This window comes from Myotis nattereri (assembly GCF_964212035.1).
Source record: "Myotis nattereri genome assembly, chromosome: 9".
NCBI classification, from domain to species: Eukaryota; Metazoa; Chordata; class Mammalia; order Chiroptera; family Vespertilionidae; genus Myotis; species Myotis nattereri.
The window spans coordinates 14673448-14700779 of NC_138084.1; the positions used below are offsets into that span (position 1 = coordinate 14673448).

The window sequence follows — 27332 nt, forward strand, 5'->3', positions numbered from 1 at the left end:
GTGTTCTGAAAGATCTGTTCCCACTTTATCTTTTTTTTTCTGTGTGTATTTTTAGTTGTGAAAGTGTAGCCCTTATGCATGATACTGTTTATTTATTTGGGCAGAAGTTCTCCATGTTGACTGGGTTTTCTTTTAGAGCTGTGTTAAGTAGATGTTCAGGTTTTCATTGTTTGAGTAGAAAGTTTTGATAGCTTTCCTTTGCTCAGTTAGCAGAGATGTATCTGAAGACTTTCTATCATTAGTGTAACCTTAACCAGAATAACACTTCCCACTGGCTTAGTTATTTATTTGTGCGCTTCCTTAGCTGGACTCCGTACTTGTAGTACATGTCGCAAAGATTGCAAAGTCAACTGTGCTGCTTGCAAAATCCTAGACTTTTAAAAAAACCCCAATCTGGGTCTTAAATGATTTATAATTATACTACTCACTTTTCTTCAGTATTCTGAAGTAGAGCATTAATGTTCCCATGGGCTAGGGCCAGGATTCTGTTGTCTTAAACTGACTTTGTAAAGACTATTTTATGTGGAGCATTTTAAGAGATATTTTGGGTGTTGCTGTTTCTCTTAGTCATGCTGTAAATAAGTTATTCATCCTTTCTAATTCCGAAGATGGTTAAAGCAAAGTCCAGTGAGTATAAAGTCTCACCTTCAACTAGTTTGGGCTTAATTTTAACAGCTCTTTTATAGAATTGAATCCCAGAACCCCTGGTGGGTAGAGAACCTATTGAATAAAATAAAAATGGATTTAGACTTGCTGTTATTAATTATGTGTAGGTACTATGCCTATTCAGATGGGCAAGAATCCTAATTAAATACAGTTTACATTGTCATTATCCTTTGCTTTCAGATTTTCAGACAGGTTTCAGCGAGCTTATTCAGGCCATGCTGACCAAATTGTGCAAGTAAAATCTTGAGACTCACAGCCTCAAGTGACTGGCTTACTGCTAAATATAGAACCCTTATTGAGTTCCTTTGAGCTACTAATTTTGTTAGTCTATTGAAAAAGTTACTATTACTATTATCGGGTTTATCAGGCACAATTCCTTATGAGCTTTAGCAGACCAATCATAACTTCATTATCTATTTTGCTACTGAAACATTTCTTTTAATACTTCACAGTTTTCTTAAACATCGCTATCAGATTTGTTTATTCTCCAATTATTACTGATTTTTTTTCTGAACTGAGACTGGATGAAGGCATATGATGGTTTTAATGTAGTGGTTAAGGGCCTAGCCCTAGCCTCTGAAGTTAAATTTCCTGAGTTTGAATTCCTTCTCTTTGATCTTGGGTGAGTAATTTAACTGCTGTGAACTTCAGTTTTCTAATATGTACAAGGGAGGTAATGTAGTTGTTGTGATGATTAAATACAGATAGATAGATAATCCATTTCACTATTTATTTGGTTAAAATAAATTCTAAGATATTTGTATGATTCCTGTAAATACTCCTTATTCTGGGTTTGTCTTTGTCTTTCCAGGGCTAAGGAAACTAAAGGATATCTGAGTGTTAATCATGTACCTAATTATTTACACTTATTCATAGCTTCTCAGTTGTCTTATAGCTCCAATCTTAGGTAGGTGGTTGAGGAGTAGGAATACAGGAAGACTGAGGCATAACTTCAAGGCCTATGGGCTAGTAGGCAAGGATGGTTTGCTGGAGACATTTGACCCACTCTCTTGGCCTCCACAGAGAAGCCTTCCCAGATAAGCTCAGACACTCCAGGTATAGGCTCCTATAACACTGTACTCTGTAATGAAATAATTGTTTTAATTCTTTTTGTGTAGTGCCTTTCTCTTCCTGCTCGATTGTATGTTCCATGATGCCAGAAACTGACGTTTCCTTCCGGTTTTGTTGCATCATTAAGTGAGCTCTCATTTCAGAGTTGAAGAAACAGATGCCTATCATATGTGACTTATCCCAAGTCACACATTTTCTGAAATAGTTATAGGTAGAACTCAAGTTTCCAGTCTCCCTTATTACAGTACTCTCTGCTCTTTCTACTGTATTATGAAAATTTGAGCTCTAGAAAGGGGTTGAACAATATCTACAAATAACTGTTACAGAGGCAGAATAGACATACTCCACGGGGTTATGGAAATTGGAAGGTGAACATAAGTTCTTTTGTCGGGAGCTGGGTGATAGGTACAAAAAGGCTTAATGACAGAGGAGACTCTTGAACTGTACACACATGGATACATTTTTGGATAGAAAGTTGTGGAAAAGGTCACTCCAACCATAAATAGTATTATTGAAACTTTTAATCCCAATATTTTTAAAAAATCTATAAAATATATATGTTAGCAGGCTAACAATCTTGTCTTATTTCAGTGAACAACGTGGGAATATCATATGAGTATCCTGAATACTTTTTGGAAATTCCTGACTTGGACAATGTAAGTCTTTCTTTGTATATTATGATAACAAAAGGAATGCATGCAGGTGTTGGGAAGGCAATGTGGTAAAAGGGCTCAGACTGTGAGCCCTCTAGTCCAGCTGCCTGAGGTTCAATCCTTGGCGCTTCTATTTGTTACCTGAGTTACTCTGAGGGTGATCTCCACCATACTTAGTGTCCGGTCCCTCGCCATACAATAGACTTCATAAAGATGTTAGAAGGATTGAATGAGAAAATATTTATAACCCCGTTTGTACAGTACCAGGGGCAATAATAGCTCTAGTTTCATTATATCATTATATTATATAATATTATTAATAATATAATATCTATTATATTATTATAATTTTTATTATATAGCTTTGTTTTAAGTATTAGGATTCTGAACACCAATTATAAATCATAAAGTTGTTAATAGACAACAATATTCTAGTGATTCAGGTAGACTAGCTCTACCAAAATGAAAGCTGTGTCCTTGATACATGCATAATTCTTTAATAAAGACTGAAAGAGGGTATCATTGAAGGAACATGTGAAATTTAAAAAAAAATTGTTGAAAACCTTAGTTTCAATCATTTCTCCTTTTTGTATTAGCAGAGAGGAAATTACAAATGGTTCATATTTACTTTAGATTAAGTTTATCTTTTTGCTTTCAGTTTTTCCCTTGCACAGATACCTGGGATTTTGCAGATTAGCATGAATTGGTACTTTTGGTAGAAAAGTACTATAACACTGAGAGTAAAATAAAATCTATCTCTCCATCCCAACTCCTGTCATTTCCCGAGACCTCTACTATACCCGGGGAAACTTTCAGTGCATCTCCAGATCATTCATATCACATGTGTATTATGTGGTCATGTCCATGATCTATATAAAATAACCAATATGTTTTTTTGCAGACCATCAAGAAAATGTTAAATATTAACATTCTTTCTGTTTGTAAGGTAAGCAGCTTCTCACCCGTTTTGGTCTTTTTTGTTTAAGAACACTGACATAACCAGCTTGTTCATTTCAGTCAACTCTCCTTTTGATGTAAGTATGTTTTCCAGATGAAAGTGGTATATTTCTTATGTCTTCAGGAAGTAGAAAGAACTGAATACCAAACAGGTATCTGTATAGTTTTGCTCTTTAACAATGAGACATTAATTAAATGCCTCCATTATATGCAACCCTATGGTAGGCCCAGGGACCACACAATCTAACTTAGTCTGAAGATTGATTTTTACAAAGTTTTCATCTAGATGCAAGCCATCACTGGTAAATTGTTTCCCTTTTGTATTTTCTGTGATACAGGTAAGTTGATGAGTTAAATATTGTGGTAAAGTATTGTACGGGAAGTGCCGGAAGCCGGTCCATCCTTGCTGCTTACACAGTACACAAGTTTCTTTCCTGCAGCGACTGTGTAAGCAGCAAGGATGGACCGGCTTCCGGCAGGGAAGTATGGCACTATAAAGAATGATTTTTCCTAGCCACATGTAAAAACAACTCTAGTTTCTAGTTGCTAGGCATGCGTTATAGCCTTGTCACTTGTATATGCTGACCAAAGTCACCATAGCTAATATATGCTAAAGGGAAGACCAGCTATCAAATCTAAAATCAAATAAAAAGGAAAACATATTTAAAAAAAATAAGTGTTAAAATTATGTGTATGTTTCATAATATAGTGTAATGAGTTAATGACGAAAAATATGTTCGAATGTTTAAATTTTATTTTATAGAATTGATACTAGCTACAAATTAATCTCCTGATAATTTTAATCCCTCTGTCAAATAAACGATACAAAACTTTATACTAGACACATTAGTATTTTCTCCTGCTTGTCAGAACTGAACTGAACTGGTGTATACACTTATAGTATAAAACCCTGGCCTTCTCGGTCTCCCAAAACATGTGTTTTTGGCTGGCAGTATACAGAACACTAATGATAAAAGGCTTAGGTCCTGACCTTGATCTCTGAGAACCAGTCAGCTTGCTGTGCTCCTTGGCCACACACTGCATCCTTCAAGGAGCATCTGAGCACAGATCAGCTTGTGTGGTGGTGGCCACCTCATGTCTCTGCTTAAAGATGAGCAGTGCATGGGGGAAATGTGGAGAAAGCAGCTCAAATCCAACAGCACTGTAGAGCACCTTTCAGTTTGTTCAAAATAATGATGACATAAAAACGAACCACCAGTCCTAATATCTTGACAAATTATAAAATGCTTCTCCTGCCTCTTCATTCTTCCTCTTCCATTTTCTCTTTTTACACTGGCAAATATGCTTCTTCCCATGAAATGAGTTAGTGGAGCCAATGCTAAATTATTAAACATACCATATCCTATTATGTTGTTGACTAGAGGCTCAGTGCACGAAATTCGTGCATGGGTAGGGTCCCTAGGCCTGGCCTGGGATCAGGGCTGATCATGGGCCTTCCAGCTGCTGGCCCAGGCCTTCCTTCATTCCGTGCCACCCCCTGTTGGTCAGCACATGTCATAGTGAGCGATTGAACTCCTGGCCTCTCTGTCGAATTCCCGAGGGGACACTTTGCATATTACCCTTATATATATATACATAGATGGGAAGGATCACAAGCAGAACTGGATAAATGCTTAACATTTTTGTATGTAAACTTGTTTTTTTGCAAGTCAAATCTCACGACACTCAGGGCATTTGCTATTTAAAACCCTTCTTCATTAAGCCAAATAATCATTCTTTATCTTTAGTGTAAGTATGAATTTTCCTGTACCTTAGTGATGCACATTTTATTGGAAAAACCATTTAAAACTCTTGATTTAGTTTTCATGGAGTTAACGACATCTGGAGTACAGCCCCCCTTTATTGTACTATTGGTGGGGTCCATGCAGTTACCATCTCTGCAGTACAGTCAGGTAGTTCAGGTATGAAAGGTTTGGCTCACAGCAGGAGGTGAGTGGTGTGGGGCAGCTAACCTGAAGGCCAGAAAAGTAAGTTAAGACATGATTGTGCAGCAAAGCTGAGTGGTGTACTCAGAAGAATAGAGAGCCACTGGAAGCTGAAAAGTAGAAATAGGTGTGATCTGATCTACGTTTCAGAAAGGCAGGTCTAGTGGCAGAGGGACATGGCAATACATATGTTACAGTACATGTGTTTGTCTTGCTTATACTGAGAAAAGGGCATTGGCCTTGATGAAGCTTTGTGTGTGGCCTCCCGGATTTAGTGCTCTTTCATGCTGCTGTCATCTGTCCTGTGGTATATTTTGATGAATTGTGCCTATTGTCCTTTTGTTGACTGTGTTATGTTGCCAGGGCGAGGGCTGCATTTTCAGTAGGAATGGTTGTTTGGTGCCCTGGGGTAACTTAAAACAAGATGAGAATTGGTCTGGCTCTAGAATCTTACAAGATTTTATGGTGGCTGGACATCAGGGGAACTGGGGCATGGATGTCTGCAGCCTAAAGCCACAATAAAACATCAAAAAGGTTTATATAAGAAAGAGAACAACCTCTTCTCACCATCAGTGATGGTCAAAGTATTATCTCCTCACCAAACCACGATAGGGGTTGACTGGCTGCAAAGCATGCCAGGAATTTGGAGATGTTTGCTGGTAGGGCCAAAGCATCTTTTAAGTTTGGTGCTATGCCTTCGCATTGAATGACCTGGCTTTACATTCCTTCAGGTCTAGGATTATTGCTTGGTCCATGTCCTATATGAGTAGGTCAGATAAAGTAAAAATCACTTAAGTGTCATATTCCAGCAGAAGAATAATAAAAATGAAATATCCTGACCAAAGGAATTAGAGGTCATCACCAGCTGAAGTAGTGGTGAGTGGTACAGAAGAATACTGGGAGAGAAATACCAGCCGAATGCTTTTGCCTATAGATCCTTGATGTTTAATCATAGAGTCCAGTTTAGCCCTCTCTCCCCAGCTACCAAGCCCTTTAGTTCACTTTTCATCTTACTCAATAGTTTAGGTTTATTCCTTTTTTTCTCGCTCAATGACTTACTTAACTGGGCTTTCTCTTTATCAGGCATGATACTGTTAGTTGAAGCAACCTAAAGGATGTTTAGAAGCCTTGTTGCTTGCTTTCCAATTTTGCTTTCAAATCTTTCAGGGTTAAACTTAGTCTTGTTCTTTTTCCTGCAGAGCAGGTAAATGTCAAGGTAAGAAGAACCAGGGGTATGGAAATTCTATATAGGTGGCCAATATGACAGATAGATTAGCCTTAACCTGGAAGAGAGCCCTACTAGCTGGGGATTTTTCCTTGTGATTTCAAATGGTCTGTGACTAAAATCCTATATAATAAAAGCCTAATATGCTAAGTGTCCAGTCTGGTCGGCCGTTCAACCAATCCAAGCATAATATGCTAGTGATATGCTAAGGTCGCTCAAACACTCGCTATGCCGTGCACTGACCACGAAGGGGCAGGCGCTGTGACCGGTAGGTTAGCTTGCTGCTGGGGCCTGGCCGATGGGGACTGAGCAAGATGGGCTGGACACTTAAACCTCCAGATATTGAACCACACTCTTCTAAAATATTTCCAGTTTCATGCCTGGAGGGTTTTACATCTCAAAACACAGAGATTTTGCAAATGAAATTGTTGTGCTGCTATTGATTATTAGAGGAATCGTGAAAAAGGAAGAAGTGCCACAACTCCAGAGGCAGGCAAATACAAGTCCAGTTTCAACAGGTAGGATAATGAGCTTCACACCAATCCAAGGACAAGTTCTAAAATAGATCTTGTGTTGCTTGTTTCTGATTTGAGATCACTTGTTTTAGCATTTGCCATAATTGGAGTTGCCTTTCTTCCTCCGGCTTGTCTTTTTATTTCTTTAATAAGTTTTAAGATCTCAAGACACCATAGACTCTTTATCCCTTTTCAGATGAACACTGCCCAAACTAGCTCCCCAAGGGTGGGGAAATTATTCCTTCTGATGGTACTGGACCCAGAAGCTGCTACTGGCTTGGTGAATAAGTGGATGACAGGGAATGGCCCTGCCTAGACCTGAATCCCTTAGGAAATTTCCAGGCTACCATTCTGACCCATGAAGGGAATGTTCCAACCTTCTATCTTACCTTTCTTAGAGCAAAGAAGGAAATAGGTGAGGGTGTGGTCCAAGGTAAAGTTTATTAATAACCTCCACTTGAAGTGAAGTACCACTGAGTTTGGTTTGCTTTATTTGAGGATGAGGAGGAAGAGTCTTAAGCAGGGGGTCATAATGTAGTTCTTCATTAGATATTCAACCAGAGTGGAAACTTGAAACTATGTTTTATTAGGAATGGTTGGAAGAACTAGCGATGTTCAGGGTGAAGAAAGGAAACATGCATCTCTCTCTCTTTCTCTCTCTCTCTCTGTCTTTCTGTCTCTCTCTCATCGGATTGTATTGCACCCCTGTTAAATCCTTCAGCAACTTCCCCCTTTCCTCAAGTTCAGAATCTTGAATGTGACCTACAGGGAGGGAAGGACCACCTGACTTGGTCCCTGCTCACCTCCCCAGTTTCCCTTCAGATCTCTCCCCCTCCAACTGTGCTCAGGTCAGAGCACCTTCATTCAGTCCTTTGAACCGAATGTTCCCTCAGGCTGGTCTCTCTCCATGGAAGGCTCCCTCATCTCAGACTTCACTAATTCTACTCATCCTTTAGTTCTCAATTAAAGTGTATGCACTTGGAGGTGGGGGTGGGGTAGGGAGCCTTCCTGACCCTCCAGAAGAGATGAGGTCTCTCGGGCAGTTTCAGCGCATGCTGCCTGTCTTCCCTTTGCTCGGCTTTTCATTTTTGGTTGAGTGTCTCCCTACAGATTATAAACAGCGTGAGGACTAGTACCATCTCCTTTTTGTTTCTTTCCATTTCCTAGCCCCAAGCCTCAAATGTGGTGGGTATAAAATGAATGCTTTTTGAATTAAAATAAAAGAATTAATTAAAAAACTGAAAATTCTAGTTCTTTGGGAATAAGGATCACACTTACTGTATGGGGCCCTAGAAGGGTGAACTTGGGTCAATTGTTGATATTTACGTTGAAGTAAATTGTAAGAACTTCCTAATCTTTGAATCTGCCAGAAGGGGAATGGGCAGAAGGTAAATTCCTTTTCTGATTCTAGGTCAGAAGTTGCAAACCAATAATCTGTGGGCTGAGTGTGCCCTACCAATACTTCAGTTGGCTCAAGCAGTATTTTCAAAACTGGGACATTTCATACCCAAACTTCTAGCTTCTCTTGGGAAAAATCTGAAAATCAGGTAACACCGAGCTGAACTGCTGAGTGGCAACAAGTGATTAGAGCTGAGTGGCAACAAGTGATTAAGCTGAGTAGCAGCTAATTATGCTAAATAGTTAGGCTTGCAATCTCCAGATTTCCACAGGCCCCACTCATCTCTATTGTCTGATTTGCTGTACTAGTGTATGTTATGTACCTGGCCCTTTCAGGCCTTTGGGTTTGCATCCCCCTGTTCAGGAATTCCAAACATTCAGTCTATTCAAACTGCAGATCTGCTTAGTGATGCTGAGAGATTAGAATGGCTTTGACTAAATAAATCTCTTCCATCTCTATGATCATCAGAAATTAAAGCACTTGGAGAATGAGGCCGTTGCATGCTTTTGAAAAGCTAACTTTTTCCTTCTGGTACCACTATGTACTTGTTGTATATATGTTACTCAGCCGGAAGTAACAATGCTATGTCCTGTCTGTTGGTGATAAATGTTTAGATAGGGGGGGGGGGGGGGGCGGGGCGGGGAGGAGGGCAGATGGATGAAAAGCATTTGTTTCCTTTTTCTTACAAGGATTTGCCTCCGGCTGTGACATGGTACCAGTAGGGGGAGCCCTCTATTAATTTGGAAATCTAGAGAAGAATCTCTGTTGAGCAGTGTAATTGTATTTAATTTAGGGATTATGCTAAGAATTTATCCCCACCCTGCCCCAAGAATTCAAGTTAACAACATTAATAAATTACAGGAAATTAATAAATTACAGGAAGGTGAGTATGGCCTTCACCACTGAACCTCACCCAGGGCTTTTCTAGATGAAGACATTACAAGTTAATACCTGGAGTCCTTTAGTGCATTTGAAAGCAGCTATCATTATGCTCCTCCAATTTTCTCAAAGATTGGGTACATTTAGCCCTTGGGTCTCACAGTAATGGGCTGTTCCAAACATAAGTACAAAATGTTGGGTTTGCCAAATTGAATGACAACCACTGTTTCGATAGTTTTCATCTTTAAAAAAAACGGAGTAGTTGTAGGTTGGTTCTAAGGTTCTTTCTAGCTCAGAGCAAAGCTAGTAAAGGAGAATTTTCTTACATGTGGGTGAAAATGTAAAGATCTCTTTTGAGAACTTAGGGATTCCTTTCTCCTCCTAAAATCTGTCAATTTTTATGAAGTCGGCTTATTTGGGGAAAATTTAAGTGATGGAAACTCTTAGCATATTATAGTATGCTAAATATTTGGAAAAAACAGTCTGTTGATATATGTGTTCTTTTTATTTTAAAATTTTGACAGTTTATAAGTTATGGCTTTAGAGTCATTAATAATTGACATGCAGCACTCTGTTTTGGAAAACTCTTTTACTTTTGTTAAATTAGTTTAGCATATATCAAACCATAATTTATTACAAAATGTTTGGTTTTTATAGTGTTGGGTTGAATTTCAGGTTAAGTCATGTGGGGTAGGGGGAAATGGCAAGGAGACTCTTACCTTCCACAAACACTTAAACATTAATAAAGGAGAAAATCAAATAGTATGTAGAGATCTCAGAGCACTCTATAAACTTTACCTAATTAAGCTTTCATCCCCTGCACAGTAAATATTCAGTTAGCCATACAGGTTAAATTGTAAGGATTTCTAATTAAGTTGTATTCTTGGTAACACAGAGCTCAAATTATATAGTTTGCCAAAGAAAATGTGTGCTATCTTATTCTAGTATGATTTCCAATGGAGTTACCATCTAATTTCTCCAAAACAGGCATTGTGCAACACTTTTGCTGCTTCATGTAATTCTTTTCACTATTATGCTATGGTTTTTTAAATTATTGTTAATGATACCAATTGAGAACTTGCTTAAGGCATTTGCATTAATTTTCTTCTAATTTGTATGGGCTCATTTTTCAGTTGCTTGAATTCAGATCCTGTTTACTCCAAGCAGGTTACTCTGGGGTAAAGGGCAGGGCAAAAGTGAACAAAGTGGCTGTTTGTCATGTCCTAATTATTGTGTGAATAGCCTGGATTCTAAGACAAGTTGTTATACTCTATTTCTTATCCCATATAACAAAAGTCTAATTGCAAATGGACCAAATGGTGGAACGACTGGTCATTATGATGCACACTGACCACCAGGGGGCAGACGTTCAATGCAGGAGTTGCCCCCTCTTGGTCAATGTGCTCCCACAGGGGAAGCACCACTCAGCCAGAAGCCAGGCTCATGGCTGGTGAGCACAGTGGGGGTGGCGGGATCCTCTCCCACCTCCACAGCAACGCTAAGGACCCCTCCGGGGATGTCCACCTGCTGGCTTAGGCCCACTCGCCAGGCCTGCGCCCTCTCGCTTGAAATGCCCCCCCCACCCCCCCAAATACATGAATGTCTTGCTCTTGGCCTCTAGTTTACATATAAGGATGATACAGGTGACAATATATGTCTTCTTATCTTACTAAACTATCTTGAATTTTAATGTTTTCATTTGGATTTTGGTTGTCTTGCTGAGATTTATGAAATAGTGTTTTCTTTGTACTGCTCTCCCCCCCAAAATGACCAAGTGCTAGAGGTTACATAATACAAAAATAATTTGCTTGTAAAAAGGTGGTATCTAGGAGTCAAGAACTCATGCTTTAACCTCAGAACTTTATTATGTAGCCTTGACTAAGCCAGTGACTATCTTAACTTTCCTTAGTTAAGCATGTCTTAAAACAAAGTTTACAAATGGTCTTTGTCCTCATCTTCTATGTATGTAGTAAACAATTATTAAGTCCTTTAATAATGCAAGTATTGTTTTTCCATTATTGGTTACTGGAGATCACAAATTAACCTCAACTTTCTCTAAGGATGAGTTTCAATCACAGCTGACTAGAGCAACAAGAGAAATGAATGTGAAGATATCCTTATTATTTGCCAACATGCCACTCCATGGCCTTCTTCTAAAGGCTTTCTTGATAGGGAAAGATCATTTGAGCCCTTGAGATTAGAAAGCTTAAGCAATCTTGTAGGCACATTATTTCTTGTGATAACCCTTGTCCTTTCCTGAGAATGCATTTTGAGATACTTAGACTTCACTGTAAATCTTTAATTATTTGAAGATCTCTGTGCCAGTATTAACATAACAGGCAAGAATAATTTTAGCCAAGTTCACTGAAAGTATTCTCTCCACTAATTTCATCTGATTCCTTTTCTTGGCACATATTACATAGACTATAAAATAGAGGTGCTATCTGTAGAGATGGTGAGCGGTTTTGTAATTCCCTTATTTCTGTGGATGGGTTCTTTTCACTTTCTCTCTGCTGCATCCTCAGCTGTCACGAATGTTTTGTTTTTCTCTTTTGCAGATGACACAGTTGGTGCTGCCTGGCATGGTAGAAAGGTGAGTCACGAGCTCACGCACCAACACTGGGGAGACAGCGCTCATGGTTATTTATAGGGAGAATCCTTTCTTTGAAAAATTCACTAAAGTGACTAATGAACCTCTCCTCCATGTCTTAGTGACAGTGATGAGTCACAGGGCGAAGTGTGAGTCATCTGGTGGGGGAGGCTTTTTCCACTCGATTCCCTTTTCATTCCCCTCTCCAGGGTTGCAGTGGTTCCTTTAGATCTGGATAAAAAGTCTGCCTGAGTCACCAACACTAACTCAATTGCCTGCTGTTCTGAGGGGGTGGATAGAGTTCCTGGGATGTCCCCGGGAATCCCTCCTCAGAGCTCTGTGCTCTCAGAGCCCCAACCAGTGGAGTTTCATGACGAAAGGCCCCAACCTCTGGTTTTCCAGGTCTTCCGGGGAGCATGGGTGTATGAGGTGATTATAAGATGGCAGCCCCACCCGTGGGGGAGAAAGACTATGCCTGCTAGCCTGATTGTTCCACTTTATATTGAGTTCCACTAGAACGTGCTGGGTGTCTTCATTTTTATTGAGAAATGTGTTGTGGAGTTCTTACATTGAAATAGCATGAAGTGTCAAATTGTGATTAAACTCTGTCCTTCCCTTGTTTTTCTCTTCGGAAAAGCCTGAAGGATGGCTTAGACCTTCAAAGAAAACTCGTTGAAAAGAGCTGGGCTTGCATCTTGAGCTTGCTTGCTCATTTGCTAAATTTAGGGCTTCACAGTCATCCTTCCTCTGCAAAATAGCTTTGAGTTTAAAAGACCCTCCAAAGGAATCACAGCTTTGAAAAGGGAAGACCTAGGATCCTACTTCTGTGAAGAAACCTCTGCAACCAGCTTCAGGCAGGGATTACAGCTAATGTTTATTGAGCACATATTATGTGCCAGGTGTTGTACCAAGAGCATGATATATGTTAACTCATTTAACCTTGATAGCCTCCCACCATTGTACAGATGAGGAAACTGAGATTAAGAATACATTTTGTTTGGCATCTGTAGAGACTGGTTGAGAAACTGCTTCTAGTTTCTTTCTTCTAAGGCTCTTTGTTTATAATTCCATTTTATATGTAGTTTTGTATATCTTAATAGCTTGTTTTTAGTCAAATTTCCCTTTAAAATCTTCAAGCTGCTGATTGGTGGTTGACCATGGGAGTGTGTCCTCCTGATGGTCAGATGTGGAAGGGACAGTGGTCAAACCAGACGAGAACCTTAAAAAACTGCAGAGAATTAGGGCAGACAAAATAGAACTTGGGAGGGATGAAATTTGGGCCATCATCTTAGTCTTACTTTGACAGCTGCAAGTGATAATATTAATTCAGAATAGAAAGTCCATCCATTAAAAAAGAAAGACTTACATACTTATAAATCACAGAGGGTATCGTAAAAGGTATTTTTAGTGTGTTGGTGAAAAACTAAATAATAAAAGATAACATTGTGACATCTTTGCAGATTATAAAATATTAGATTCAAAGAGTCATAGAATTTCAGTACTTTAAGTTAAAAATGAGTGCTATGAAGCTACCTATTTAGTAACTGCACTAGGCCCTAGGAACTTCACACTACCTCTGTAGACCTCACAGTCATATCACAGTTGTAGTTGGAGCCTTAGATAAATACAAAGAATGCAAAGAAAAGGATCCATCCATCCAACAGGCAGTCATTAAGTAAATTTTATCATGGATTACACAGAAGATTCATTGGATCCTTGCCTTCAAGAAATCAAGTTGATTTTAAATTGAAGTTGAGAAATGATCTGGCGAAAGCCATCATAGGCTAGACTGAAACTGACATCATGGGGTGATTGTGGCACTTGTTAAGAACTAATGAGAAATGTGAGTGGATTTTAATGAGACAGTTCTTTTGGTTAGGGGGAGTAACAGCTATATTCACTAGAGTTAAAAGAGTTTCTAGTTGAATTAGTCAAGGTAGGCTAACTATTATAACAGACCACCCCCAAATCTCAGTGGTTTAACACCATAATAGTTGATTTTTCCCTTGCAGCACAGCCAATATGAGTCAGTGGTAAGGGCTTGCTCTACCTAGTTACTCAGGGTCTCAGGCTCCTTCCATCTAAGGCCTCCCCTCTTCTTCCCTTGGGCCTTGCAGTTCTCTGCTGAGTGCTCTGGATCCAGCTAACAGATGAGGTGAGAGAATAAAAATGGTTTTATGGAGGTTTCATGGTCCAGGCCTGGAAGTGCTGTAATCGGCTCTGCCCACATTCCATTGTCCAGAACTCAGTCAGAGGCTGTGTGCCCAAGAAGAAAGAAAAACTCCAATTTACCAGCTCATCTGATAAGCCTTATACATTACAAGTGATTATATTATAGCCTGCACTTTACACTGTCCCCAAATGGCATATTTCCTGTGCTTGGTTACCATCGGATTCGTATCTACGTTGAGTAAAAGCAGAGTCCTGTATAAAGATCCTTTGTTGTTGTTTCTCCCCCCTTGCACTAATTCTGTCTCTGATGTATGAGATTTTCCAAACCCTCTAGAACTATAGCCAAAGGCCAACTGACCATCACTAAACAAATATCTGCAATCAAACTAAGGTATTATATTACCATAGAGGTAGAAGGTGCATAATTGCATTATAGAGGAAATTTGCTCTTTCCACTTCCCTGGAATTATAAACATCGGGTACAGCTGGAGCCAGGAGGTGGTTGCCATAACAACCATGGAAAAGCTAAAAATAGCTTCTTTCATACTGTATTGCTTAAGGTGGAATTATGACATGTTATGGTGTTTTAGGACAGACAGTTCTCTTTCGTGTGGTAAGTGTTTGCAAACTTCCTTCAACAAAGCAGTATTTGTACAATGCTCTTGGATTGCTAGTTCTAATTATCTACCTGACCCCCTTGTTCCAGGATTCTCTTCTGACCTAGAACTGTTTTGATATGTTTCTCGGTCTTCTTGAGAGTCTGTTTAGAGAACTGTTTGTACCAAATTCAATGTTATGTTCAAGCTTAGAAATGAAAGCAGTGACCCTCCAAGAGCACACTTAGAAATGGGAATATGAATAATTGTGATAGTCTTTTTTACAGTCTCCCTTGACTGCCATCAAACTCTACATACAGTGAGCCGTCCACATTAGGGTTGACCATGCTCCATTTCTCCACAGCAGCATTTACACCCCCACTCTCCCTCCTCACCTGCAGTGTGGGGCAGTGAGGAGGTTCCTGAGGAAGGCTGAAATTGGTGACTTACTTCAGAGGAGACCTATCACTTCCTCTGTGACAATAGTATTTTCCTAGAGCTATGGACAAGGTTACTACAACAAACTGATGGAATAGTGGGGCATGTATAGAAGAATAAAGGGTTGGCATTTTTTTTAAATCCAGGTGACAATGGAGGAGAGTGTTGTGATAGGGAATTTCACAGGTCTGAGTGAATTCTATCCATAGGAAGCTATGAATGCATGATGTTGAGTTTTATAGGGTTGGATGAGTTGAACATTTCACTTGTGAGAAGGGCTAGTAATTGAAGAGAATGTGTTTATGGGAAAAGGTACTACCTTATTAGCAATGGTGTTCTCTGCTCTGTTTCTGAGGTGCATTAGTGCCAGTAGAGCCTCAGTGATTTGCACCTCTGAGACACCATCATGTGGCTGTTAGCAAGTAAGAAGCGAGATGAATTAAGGATATTGTATCAGAAAATATTACCTGACTTGTTTATTTGGATTATTTGTCATAACAAACTGGAAATGCGCTGAAGCAATGTGAGTCTTCATTATGAACTTCAGCAAATATTCTTAATGTACCTTCCGATCAATCTTAGAATTGTTCCCCAAGTTCCAGGAAAATGAGAGGTTAACCAGGGCTTGGTTTTATGTTTGTTTCTGTGTGCAGTTAAGTGCAGCCCATTTTGTCCTTCTGCTTGATATAACAGAGTTGTCATGAGTCTGGCTGTGCCATGGAAACTGGCTTGACGTCACTAATTCTGCTTAGATAGAGGATTAGAGCTCAACAAAATAGTTGGTTTTAAAGACCAGTCCTCTGTACCTTGCACTCCCAATGTTCATCCCCCATCTCTGCATAAAGAAAAGATCCTGTATACAGTACAAGGATTAAGGCAGCTAGACCAGTGTGTTATTTATGATTCAGACAAAACGAAGGTGAATATGATTATCCTTGAAGAGAAAGAGAGGGGCTTTTTTGTGCTGTCTTGTGTGTGGATGTGGGAGGAAGGCTCTTGCTAGACAAATTCGTGTGCTTCTTGGTAGCACAGAGTTTTTGTAGAAGGGGTGTTTTCCTGCTGCCATTTTAGTAGGGTTATAGATGCTTTCCTTTTATAAATGCACTTAGGTCTAGTGCATTCTCGCTTTATGTTTGCTTGGTCTTAGGCTTGTTTTGATGTATTTTAGAGTGCAAATATTGTGTTGTGAATAAAGTACTTTCAAATTCTGACTTTTCACTAATTCAAACTAACTCTGCCTCCTGGAAATTTTAATTAGAGTGGAATATCTGGGAAACCAAAATCTTGGTTGACTCAAGGAGTAAACAGTTAAAGAAGCATAAGTGCATGATTGTGACCTATTTGGTTATTGGCCTATTGTATTGAAAACAGGAAAGAAGTTTTTGTTATCATTAAGTGAATTTTCTTATATTGAAATCATTGCTTTGGGGAATGAAGTTTTAAGAGGCCATTTTGGTGAGAACTTATCGCTCTTGTAGCTTCCACTTCTTTGGGATCTGCTCTGAGCTTAAAGGTGCCACCTTCCATTATATCATAAATATATATTTTCTCTCTTTTTTTTACAGATGTATTGAGATACATTTCACATACCATAAAATCCACTCATTTATAAAGGGTATAATTTGGTGGTTTCTAGTATATCCACAAAGCTATGAGGCCATCACTGCCACCTAATTTCAGAATATTTTCAATACCATCAAAAGATAAAGATATTTTAAGCATCATAAATTGATGCTATATTAAACATCTCCAGTAGTAGAACTGGTTTTTAGTCAGTGTTGATCAAAGGAATTTCTCATAAGTATAGGTGTAAAATGAAAGTACTGGATAGTCATTGCTAATTCATGGGTTTTTATCTTTTAGTGATTGGCTTCTAACTCCTGCTAGAGACTCTTACATTAACATTTAAAAAAAAGGCTTTTCTGTCGCTGTCAGAGACACGAGCAAAAAATACACAAATGTAAATATAGTCAATAATACTGTAAGAACTATGTATGGTGCCAGGTGGGTACTGGAAATATTGAGGGGAACACTTTGTAAAGTTTATGATTATCTTATTACTATGCTATCCGCCTGAAACTAATACAAAACAATATTGAATTTTTAAAAAATACAAAAATTATATAATTAAAACATTGACTAAATTCCAACTGTCTTCAAAACCCCAATATGACATTTTCAAATTTGAGATTTGATTTCTGTGACCAAAATGTTAATGGGTTTCACCATTTAGGAAAGTTTGGATTACAGATAAGGACTTCAGTTAAAAAACAAACAAAAACAAACTTGTCTCCAGTGACCCATAACCTGAGGATCCAGACTCGGTTTGACGGTTGACATGGCATCTCGCCCAAAGGCTGGCGGATGGACTGGGTGACCTTTAGGGATTATTTCCTTTCAGACTTATGTCTAAGGTAATGTAGATGCCATGTAATCATGTTTCTCTGATTATTTTGCATTAAAAAGGCCTATCTAGTCCCTTCTTTTAATATTGAAAAAAAATAGCCTGGCCGGTGTGGCTCAGTGGTTGAGCATTGACCTATGAACCAGGAGGTCAGGGTTCGATTTCTAGTCAGGGCACGTGCCTGGGTTTTGGGCTTGATCCCCAGTAGAGGGCATGCAGGAGGCAGCCAATCAATTACTCTTTCTCTTCATTGATGTTTTTTTCTCTCCTTCTCCCATCCTTTCTGAAATCAGTAAAAATATAAGAAAAAATAGGCATTGGGGGAAGTAAATTCAGACAAAGAATAATGAGAAACTGGGTTGAAGGAAAGGAACATGGTGTAGAGGACAGAAGGTGGGTGAGGTCAAGTTGCCGTAGCTAAAGAAGGGACCCAGCCCCAATAGGAAGAATGGATTTGAGGGGGGAAGAGTTGGTGGTTAAATCTAAAATTCCCCAGACCTTCATTCCACACTTTATCTAACCCACACATGCTTGCTAACAACTCATATATTTACAATATTGCTTTCCTCAAACTACTTTTCATTTATTTGTAGAATTAGTAACTTCTGATAACTTTCTGACTTTTAACTTTAAGTAGTCTCCAAAAGTTACAGTAGAAGCTCTCAAGCTTTGCCTTTGGCTAAAGAATATGGTTTGAGGAGCTATAGTATCACATGTTAGAGTCAACTCTTCATTTAGCACCTGAATATCCAGGGAAGTAAGAGGGCAGGACCTGTCACTCATTTCCAGGTTTTATTAAGTACTGGTTATTCAGGGGTGGGCAAACTTTTTGACTCGAGGGTCACAATGGGTTCTTAAACTGGACCGGAGGGCCGGAACAAAAGCATGGATGGAGTGTTTGTGTGAACTAATATAAATTCAAAGTAAACATCATTACATAAAAGGTTACGGTCTTTTTTTTTTTTTAGTTTTATTCATTTCAAACGGGCCAGATCCGGCCCGCGGGCCGTAGTTTGCCCACGGCTGGGTTATATGCTCAGACTGTGCTGAGTGTTTTGAGGAAAAGTGAGGACAAAGGCTATGATATTTAGGAGCTTATGGTTTTGTTGAAGGAGAGAAATATGTGTGTACATAAAATGATTAAATACTACAGCAAGGTAGTATGTGATGGGATGCCAAAATAAAATCATGCAAGGAGTATAAGAGTGTTTCTATAAGTGAGAATTCTTGGTGCTGTGGGCAGAGAAGGCCTCAGAGGGTGGAGATCAACTCCAGGACACTGTAGATCTGATCCGGTCATGCCCCAGATTACAAAGACTGAGAAATGAGCTAATTGCAAACAAGAGCTATTTTTAGTTGGTTGAGTTATGCCTCATTCACTGACCAAGCATATCACATGCTGATGACAGGCAAGGAAAGACGTGTGTTAGAAAAACAGCGAGGTCATTCTGTTTCAAACCTGGATCTCCATCTGTAATTTACAAAGAGTTGTGCGAATGATTTCGTTCTGTTTATGGAACATTTTCCTTTTTAGATCTAAAGGCGTGATTCTGAACATCTCCTCTGCCAGTGGCATGAACCCATTTCCACTGCTGACCATCTACTCTGCAACCAAGGTGAACAATTTTTCAGTAAATCTTGTTGGAATGAGAATGAGGAATTATTTTTAATCTCAGTTCAATCTCAGAGAAGAGAAGTAAAATACCCTCCACTGGTTTCAGGGGAGCCAGAGCCAATGAGAACTGATTGGTATAAACTTTATAAACAGGACACCAAGATCTCAGATCCACAGATGGTATTTTTCCTCCCACTAAATTACTGCTCTTAAAATTGAGTTTGAACTTTCCAGAGAAAGTTGGCCTAGCTCAGTCGATCAGAACATAATGTTAATGAATCTAAGATCGGGGATTTGATTCATGAGTAAGTCACTTTCATACAGCATCAGTTCAAGTAAGCAGAGCTGAGTAGAAGGATTGCAGCCAGTCAACACTTAAATACACATGGTAGGCACAAGATAGACTGTGAGTATTTTGACACATTATTCAGAATTCACAGACATTTCTTGTCACTTCTGGAATGAGAGAATTTTCCAGAACTCTGTGTAAGATATCATAATTTTATATTCCACCATTCACCTCTTCATGTTACTACTAGGAAGATAATTTAGAATGCATTTCCTGTTGCCTGCAGGTCAATAGCACCATCTGCATATACATTGTTGAGGCAAAAGAATACATCTCTGAAATGGGAATGCCTGCTGAGGTGCTGAAATTAAGTAAACTTTTAGGGGGAAATGAGCAAAATATAATACATAATAAGAACTCGCCATAAAAAAAGAATAAGAACTCGCCATAGATCAGGGAAGGAAAAGAGCAATACACCTTCCTTCCTTTTTACTTGGCTTTGTGTCCACTGGGAAAATGTAAACAGCAACTAACTGTTTTCTGTGCAACCTGCTTGCTTTCTATGGCTCTGAAACACACAGTGGGCATGTGTATGGCGAGCGCCAGGTGTTTGGAAGTGATCGGTGAACTCCAACTGCTTACCTGTTCTGCTCCATGGACACAAGACTAATTATTGGGGTCCTAGAAGAGTCATTACTGAGACTTTGCATTTTAAGCCTGAGGCTGAGTTCACATTTGAAAAAACGGTCCTGTGCATTGTATTTCACAGGCAGATAGGAAGTCGTGCTGTTACAAGAAGATGGGCTGTCAGGTTCATCTCTACACTTCCTGGACCCCACAGGGCCAAGAGGATGCTTGTTCTTTTCTTCTCTTTATTGACAAAATCCCCATAGAACAGAGTTGAACAGAATTTATATTGTGTTTCTGTTTGAATGGCAAGTACGGAGGAGGACTGCATCCTTTGTTGTATAATTAAACATTTCTTCTTTCTCAAAAAAGAAAAGAGCCTTTTCCAGTTAAATCAAAATTTCATCTAGATATGATATTTGGTGAGAGAATAATTTAGTGGCAGATAAAAATGACTTGAGGGCTTGAGGTGTTTGTCTGAGGTCTCTTCTGCATTCTTTTTGAAATAAAAAGAATGATTAGAAGCTATAGTGCTAACTGGGATAGTTTATTATTTTTGTGTTGGTGGCTACAAATCAGACAGATTGATGTGATGTGTGTGTGTGTTTTCTTCTCACTCCCACCCCCTCCCAGGGTTTTGTAGATTTCTTCTCTCGGTGCATCCATGAGGAATATAAGAGCAAGGGCATCTTTGTGCAGGTGAGTAGAGTTTGTTTCAGTTAAGTGTTCCTGTTTTTGTGTGGTTTCCACAGCAACTGTTGCTGTCTTGGTAACGAAAGAAAATCACATTCCTAAGTAAGTGAATATGAGGGTAGCATACAATTAAAGACATGTGTTTGTTTTGTTTTTCTTTATGTACTTCAAGTCTAGATTTTAAAAAATTATTCCTTAGAATTTTTAAGTCAGGATGCCTGGAGTAGAACTACATGTAGTGTAAACAGTTGAAGCATAATTATTGTAAGTTCTTAAGATTTTATTTAGAGAGAATTAGACTATTAATATCTCTTAGCTGCCAGGTATATAAGGTGTGCCGTGACTGTTCCAGTCCTCCTGTGTACTAACCACAGAGAGGGTCAAGAACTGAACAAAATTGACTTTTACTAGAGCAAGGATGACAGCAAACACCAGGGTGATGTAGATACAGTAGTGATTTTCAACAGTTTAAAAATGATGGTAAAATATACATAACAGAAAACACCATTTACCAATTTATAAGTATTTAGTTTAGTGGCATTAAATACATTTGCATCATTGGGTAAGCATCACCACCATCCATTTCCAGAATTTTTTTCATCTTCCCAAACTGAAACTGTACCCATTAAACATGTACTCCCCGTTCCCTCCTCCCCCCTGCCCTTGCCAGGCACCATTCTACTTTCTGTCTCTCTGAATTTGACTACGCTACGTACTTCATATGAGTAGAATCATACAGTATTTGTCCTTTTGGGACTGGCTTTTTTCACTTAGCATAGTGTCTTTCAGGTTCATCCGTGTTGCAGCAGGTATCAGAATTTCCTTTCTTTTTAAAGCTGGATAATATTCCATTGTATGGATGTACCACATCATGTTTATCTATTCACCTGACTTTATTTTTATTTTTCCCTAATAATGAATGATGAATTATGTAATTTCATTGATCCTTGTCTTCCTTCATATGAATTCATTCAGGGTTTAAACTTGGAATGAATTTGTTGAAAATATAAAAATTCAGATGTTGGTGAGGAGAAGGAAGTACAGGTGTCATTTCTGTGTGAACATATCAGAACGCTGAAGTCTCATGTTAGTTCTGACCGGAGGAACAAAACAATCTGCTCTCTATGTATTACTCAGAGTTAAACATGATTGGCTTTCTCTGGTGGTGGTTTCTGTCGGCACATTTTTTGGACTAGGAGTCTTTCCTGTCCACTCCATCCCACGTGCTATTTCCTGGTGATCTTGTTAAAATACAACACAGATAATGTTACTTTCCTTGGTGGTCTTCCAGTGGCTGCCCAACATGTTTTGCATTGAACTGAAACTCCCCTCAACTTCTTTCCTATAATTCCATAAGGGCATTTAAAATTTCCTTCATGAATTCAGATTTGCTATTATGGGAGCATTTCCTGGAAATGCAAATAAACTATAGTGACCGAATGATATCAAGGCCCTTGAGCGAAGTTTGGGCCTGATAAACCCTGTCTAATGATTTTTCAATAGAGGGTAAGAAGTATCTTTTCATAAACCTCATCAAAAGTGTGCTCTGTTGGTGAGAACTATCTGTTCTCGGTATTGCCCTGTAATTAAAGTACAGTCCAAATTATGTTTAACTCGTTGAAAGAGCACAATCAGAAGTATAGCCTGGCTGGCTAGTTGGTGGGCCCCAGTACTGGGCCTCTCTGTGCCCTGCACTGACCAGTTATTCATGCTGAGCAGGTAAGAAAGAGCTGACACTAGGATGACATCCTAAAACTTTACTTATTGAATTCATTCCATAAAACTTTCACAAGCCTTGTTTTTTAAAAAATGTTTTATTTGGAAATAATTTCAAATCTACAGAAAAATTGCAAGAATAAGAATAATACAAGGAATATCCAAATGCCCTTTCCTCAGATTCAGTCACTGTTAACATTTACTGCATTTATTTTATCATTGGTAAATGAGGTGCATACATCATGGTTCTTTACCTCTGAATGCTTGAGTGTATATTTCCAAAAATAAGGAGATTCTCTTATATAACCACAATTACCAACTTTAGAGTTAACACTGGATATAATATTTGTATCTAGTTTGCCATTTACACTCCAATTTATAATCTCCATAATATTTTTATAGCATCTTTTATCCTCTTAGTAAAGAATTCAGTCTAGGACCAAGTATTATATAGTTGTCCTGCCTCTTTACTGTCTTTTAATCTGGAATACACCCACAGCCTTTGTCTTTTATGACATTGGTATTTTTGACGAGTATAGTACTCCTTCTGCTTGTTTTAACTGAACAGATCCTGAAATGGAAAATAAATACACAGAGTTGAGGACAAAAACTTCCCTCAGATGCCTCATAGAAGCTGCAGCCTCTGCCTTAAGAATATGTGCCTGCTAGACTGGTGGATTTAATGCTCATAAAAGACAGATTAAGCACCATGTCTAAATTCCATATCATGCAAATAGATGAGCCTGGGTCCGTGTGTTTCAAGCATGGTTGTGAATTGTTCTGGTTACTTTTAAATGCGAGAAGGCGTGTGTAGTACTCATGGCTGCAGGAAAGCTGTTCTCCCATGTGAAATTATGAGATCCAGTGTTGAATTCTTGAATGCCCGCCGTGCAGCATGGGACGTCCATCCTTCCACTGCCCCATGATATTGAGTTGTAGTAGCTTTTTGCACATTTGTAATACCTTAACTAATAATAAAAAAAATAAAAATAAATAAAATAAAACCAGATACCTATGCCAGCTGCTCCAGTGTGTGAGAAAAAAAGACCAAGTTGTCTCCAGGGATTTTTTTATTTTTTTTTTAAATGGGATGAGCAAGGATCACACTTCAGCTTTGCTTTGTGGCTGAGTTAATTATTTTCAGTTCGGGATTCTGAATTTGAAGACCAGGGCACTTGCCCAAATCTGTAGCTGTCAAGATCTAGGCTGTTGCAGTTGGCAGTATTTAAAATGGCAAATTGTTGCGCTTAAGCAACGTTTAACATTTGCTCTGCCCGACATACTTCCTATGAAAGTATAAGTATCTTCTTGACCTGGTCACTGTAATGTTTCCCTGAGTAAGCAGGAAAGATGGATTAATTGTTGTCTATTGGGTTTTTTAACCGAAGGATGTAGCTAGATGACATTTTGACATGTAAGATATTTATTTTTATATAATTTGAAATGTTCCTTTTGAAATTCTGGGCAGGCAGTGTGCCTTCGTTTAGATGGGTGATCTTGCTTAAGCTCAGGCATATCTAAAATTGTGGCTTAAGCTCTCATATTACATTGTCAGCCTTCTGATGTAGATGACTTCCTGGACTGCAGCAGGGGAAGGGCCCAGGCTCTCCTTCAGTGCTGCATAGCGGAGTGTTCTGCTGCTGATTCCTTTAGTAGCTCCTCTTTGTGTTTCTACTCTGTTCTAGGCACCATTCTAAGTGTTGGCAGTATAGTGGCGAGTAAGACCATGTGTTCTTAGAGCTTATACTCTGGCAGTCAGTACTGTCCGGTGATTGGATTTCGTCTCCTGTGCTGCTCAGCCTTCCTCCTGCCACTGCTTCACACACACCTGATATATGGACCATCCTGAACTACTTACGCTTCTCTGAGGACATTGCACTTCCCTGTGCCCTTGCTGTTCCCAAAATGGTCTTCCCTGTTTGTTTACCTGGCAAACTCTTCCACTTCGTTTAAGACTCAGCTCAAAAGTTATTTCATCTCTGACTCCCTCCTTCCTCTACCAGGCCATGTTAAGCGCCTTGATTTGAAACCATTGTGGAGATAAATGAATGCCCTTTCCAGAAGAGAATGTGTACTTCTTAGCTGGGAAAATGTGACTTGGAATTTCTGGGCATGCCTCTGTCTCCTCTTCTCCACCTCCAGATGGGTTAGCTGAGTGAGGAGTTAACTTGTGGCGCCATCAAGTGGTTTGGCCAGGCAGTGTGACTTAATTCTGATCTAAATAGTCCAATTTATGCAGGTACTGATATATAAAGGGGGTGGGGTTGTTATAATATAACTAAGTAATTGGGAAATACAAGATCATCTTTGTCTTGAGAAGCTGAACACTTTAGAAGCTTGTGGTCTATATATGCAAACAGTTTTTTAATCCTCACTCTTTTTGTAACCAGGAAGCCTGAGGCATAGCACTGTGAATGGTTTGCTTACATTCTCCTACTTATTAATAGCAAAGTTTGTAGAACTCAGAAGCAGTTGTACACCTGAAATTTATGTTATTAATCAGTGTTACCCCAATAAATTAAAACTCAGAAGCAAAATGGTAAAAAACTAAGGAAGAAAAGTGGTGGTAGCCAAAGGCTGAGAACGAGAAATGTTTATTGTAGAGGGACCAAAGCTGATAGGACAAGCTCAACTGACTATAAATTATAGGGAAAAGTGTTATCTCTTTATAAGGGTAAAATGTCAAAAATCTCTTCCTCAGTGGTTCTCTAAATGTTTAATCGGAGCAGAATCTCTGCTCTTTAGGCTTCTGTGATGCCTTATTTTTAATGTTCAAAAAGGTACACTTGTGCTGTTTTTAAGACTCAAATTCTGTCTCAAATTCTGCTTCATTGAGAGATTGACTTGTTCGTTTGCTTTGTGCTGCTGTGTGTCTGTCAAGCTGCCTTTAGAGAGAGGCTTCTCTTTTTCTCTCTCTAACGGTGCTAACTTTATATTTCATCAGAATGTTTCTGTCCCAGAGCAGTCAAGCATCACTGTGAATTCGGAGTTTGTGGCCTTCCTAATCAATGGCATGTTTTTTTCTGGGGGGTGTGCCTTTCTAGAGTGTCCTGCCCTTCTTTGTAGCTACGAAAATGTCTAAAATCCGGAAACCATCTTTGACCGTACCCACGTCAGAGGCATATGTGAAGTCGGCGATGAAAACAGTGGGGTTGAAAACCCGAACCAATGGATACCCGATCCATTCTCTTATGGTAGGTAGATTTCTAAGTCCCAAATCAGCACTTCGGTTTTTTTTTTCCCTCCATTGAGTCCCAAAATAATGTGCTAAATTAACATATATATATATATATATATATATATATATATATATATATATAGGCTAGACTTACTAATGAGTCATCCGTGTTTTATTTTAAAACCCAAGAACTCTAAAATCTACCTATAAGTTAAAAAACAAAATTATAGTAAAACATAAGATCACGTGTTTTAATTTAGCTCAAACTGTAGGCTGTAATTACATATCTCCCCATTTCTTTTCCTAGGGTACAATTGTCTGCATGCTGCCTCCTTCATTATTTTTGAAACTGACCATGTATAGGGGCAAGTCCGTGCGGGCTCGCTATCTGAAGAAAGCCAAGAAGAACTAAGCGTTGATAACTGCTCTGCGTAGCTCGGCCAGATGCTCCAGCCTCTACACGCTCCTCGCGGGCCACCCACCCAGCTCCCAAGTCTTCAGGCGTTTTAATAGTTACTAACAAGGCTGAATGTGGCCATAATCAGGAAGGAAGCAGGAGCTCCTGACATATATTCTGGATGCTACCAGCAGCAGTTATTGTGTAGTTTAATATAAATGCTCCTATCAATTGGATGTAGAACTAATATTAACAAGAACAACTTAATGTGAAGGAGCACAAGTTCAGCAAATCACAGGGTAGAGTCAGGCATAAGGCCCAACAGTTTCTGGCCCAAAGTGTCAATGACGACTCTTGTATCTTCTCTGAAACATACTTTAAAAAGTCATGGCCAGCTCCTCGTTCTTGTTTTTAACAGTTTGAGGGCCTGGAGATGAATGGATTTCCACGGGGAGGACACACTGCAGTTTGCATAGTTCTTTGTAAGCTTTTCTAAAGGCCTGTCCCCGTTTGTATGTTATATGGAACTATCTTTTTCCAAGCAGCTAATGACAAAAATAATTTGGAGTTTTACATGTGAAACCTATAAAAATATGCTTTCCTCTAATATTTCTTCTCAGTTTAAATGTATGTAGCTACTTCAAGGTGTATGGTATGATTTACAAAGGTAAATGGGCCAAAATGTACACTGAGCCAGCCAGCCACCTGTGGTGCCACTAAAACCTGCCCAGGAAAGTGGCCTGGTGGACCCGAGGCCTGGTTTCTGTGCTTCAGTAATACTGCTTACATATGTGACAGAGGCTGTTCCTAGAACAGCAGTGACATCAGAGAAGTGGCCTTGCACTTTGAGATTAATACCCTATAAATACTGATATAACTAGTCTTAATGAAAGGTAATAGAACTGTGGTGTTGATTAACAGTATATTTCTTTGGTGCTTGAAATTAAGGCCATTGTTACACTGGCTTAATATAAATTAAGGCTTACTTTTATCCTGCTATGTAACTTGTTTGGGGAAATTGCTAAGCAATAATTCAATGTTGTGAGACATGTCATCTAAAAAGGTAGACCTTTTCCTAGGCTGTGATTCCAAGGCTGAGTTTTAAGCACCAATAAATTAGCACAAAAATTTTTAATTGGGGTATTTAAGTGTTTCTAGATTTTAATTTTATCAGCTAAGGATATAAAAACAGAAAACCAAATTACCGTCGTTATATAAAAGACATTTAATAGCATACAAAAAGTGGAAAGAACATAATCTCAGAATAAGGAATACTCATTTAAATGGAATAAAGGCAGCTTTTTTG

General features: G+C 39.0%; 1 protein-coding gene across 1 annotated transcript in view; it reads left to right on the forward strand.

The window, feature by feature from the left end:
* Window positions 1–27332, forward strand: part of HSD17B12 (hydroxysteroid 17-beta dehydrogenase 12) — a 128009-nt gene extending 100677 nt beyond the window's left edge. Inside the window, exons 5-11 of the mRNA XM_081098846.1 lie at window positions 2329–2393; window positions 3292–3336; window positions 11870–11904; window positions 19046–19127; window positions 20676–20741; window positions 25496–25645; window positions 25937–27332. Coding sequence (XP_080954972.1) covers window positions 2329–2393; window positions 3292–3336; window positions 11870–11904; window positions 19046–19127; window positions 20676–20741; window positions 25496–25645; window positions 25937–26041 — 548 coding nt within the window. The 3' untranslated portion in view covers window positions 26042–27332. The remainder of the gene's footprint in view (window positions 1–2328; window positions 2394–3291; window positions 3337–11869; window positions 11905–19045; window positions 19128–20675; window positions 20742–25495; window positions 25646–25936) is intronic.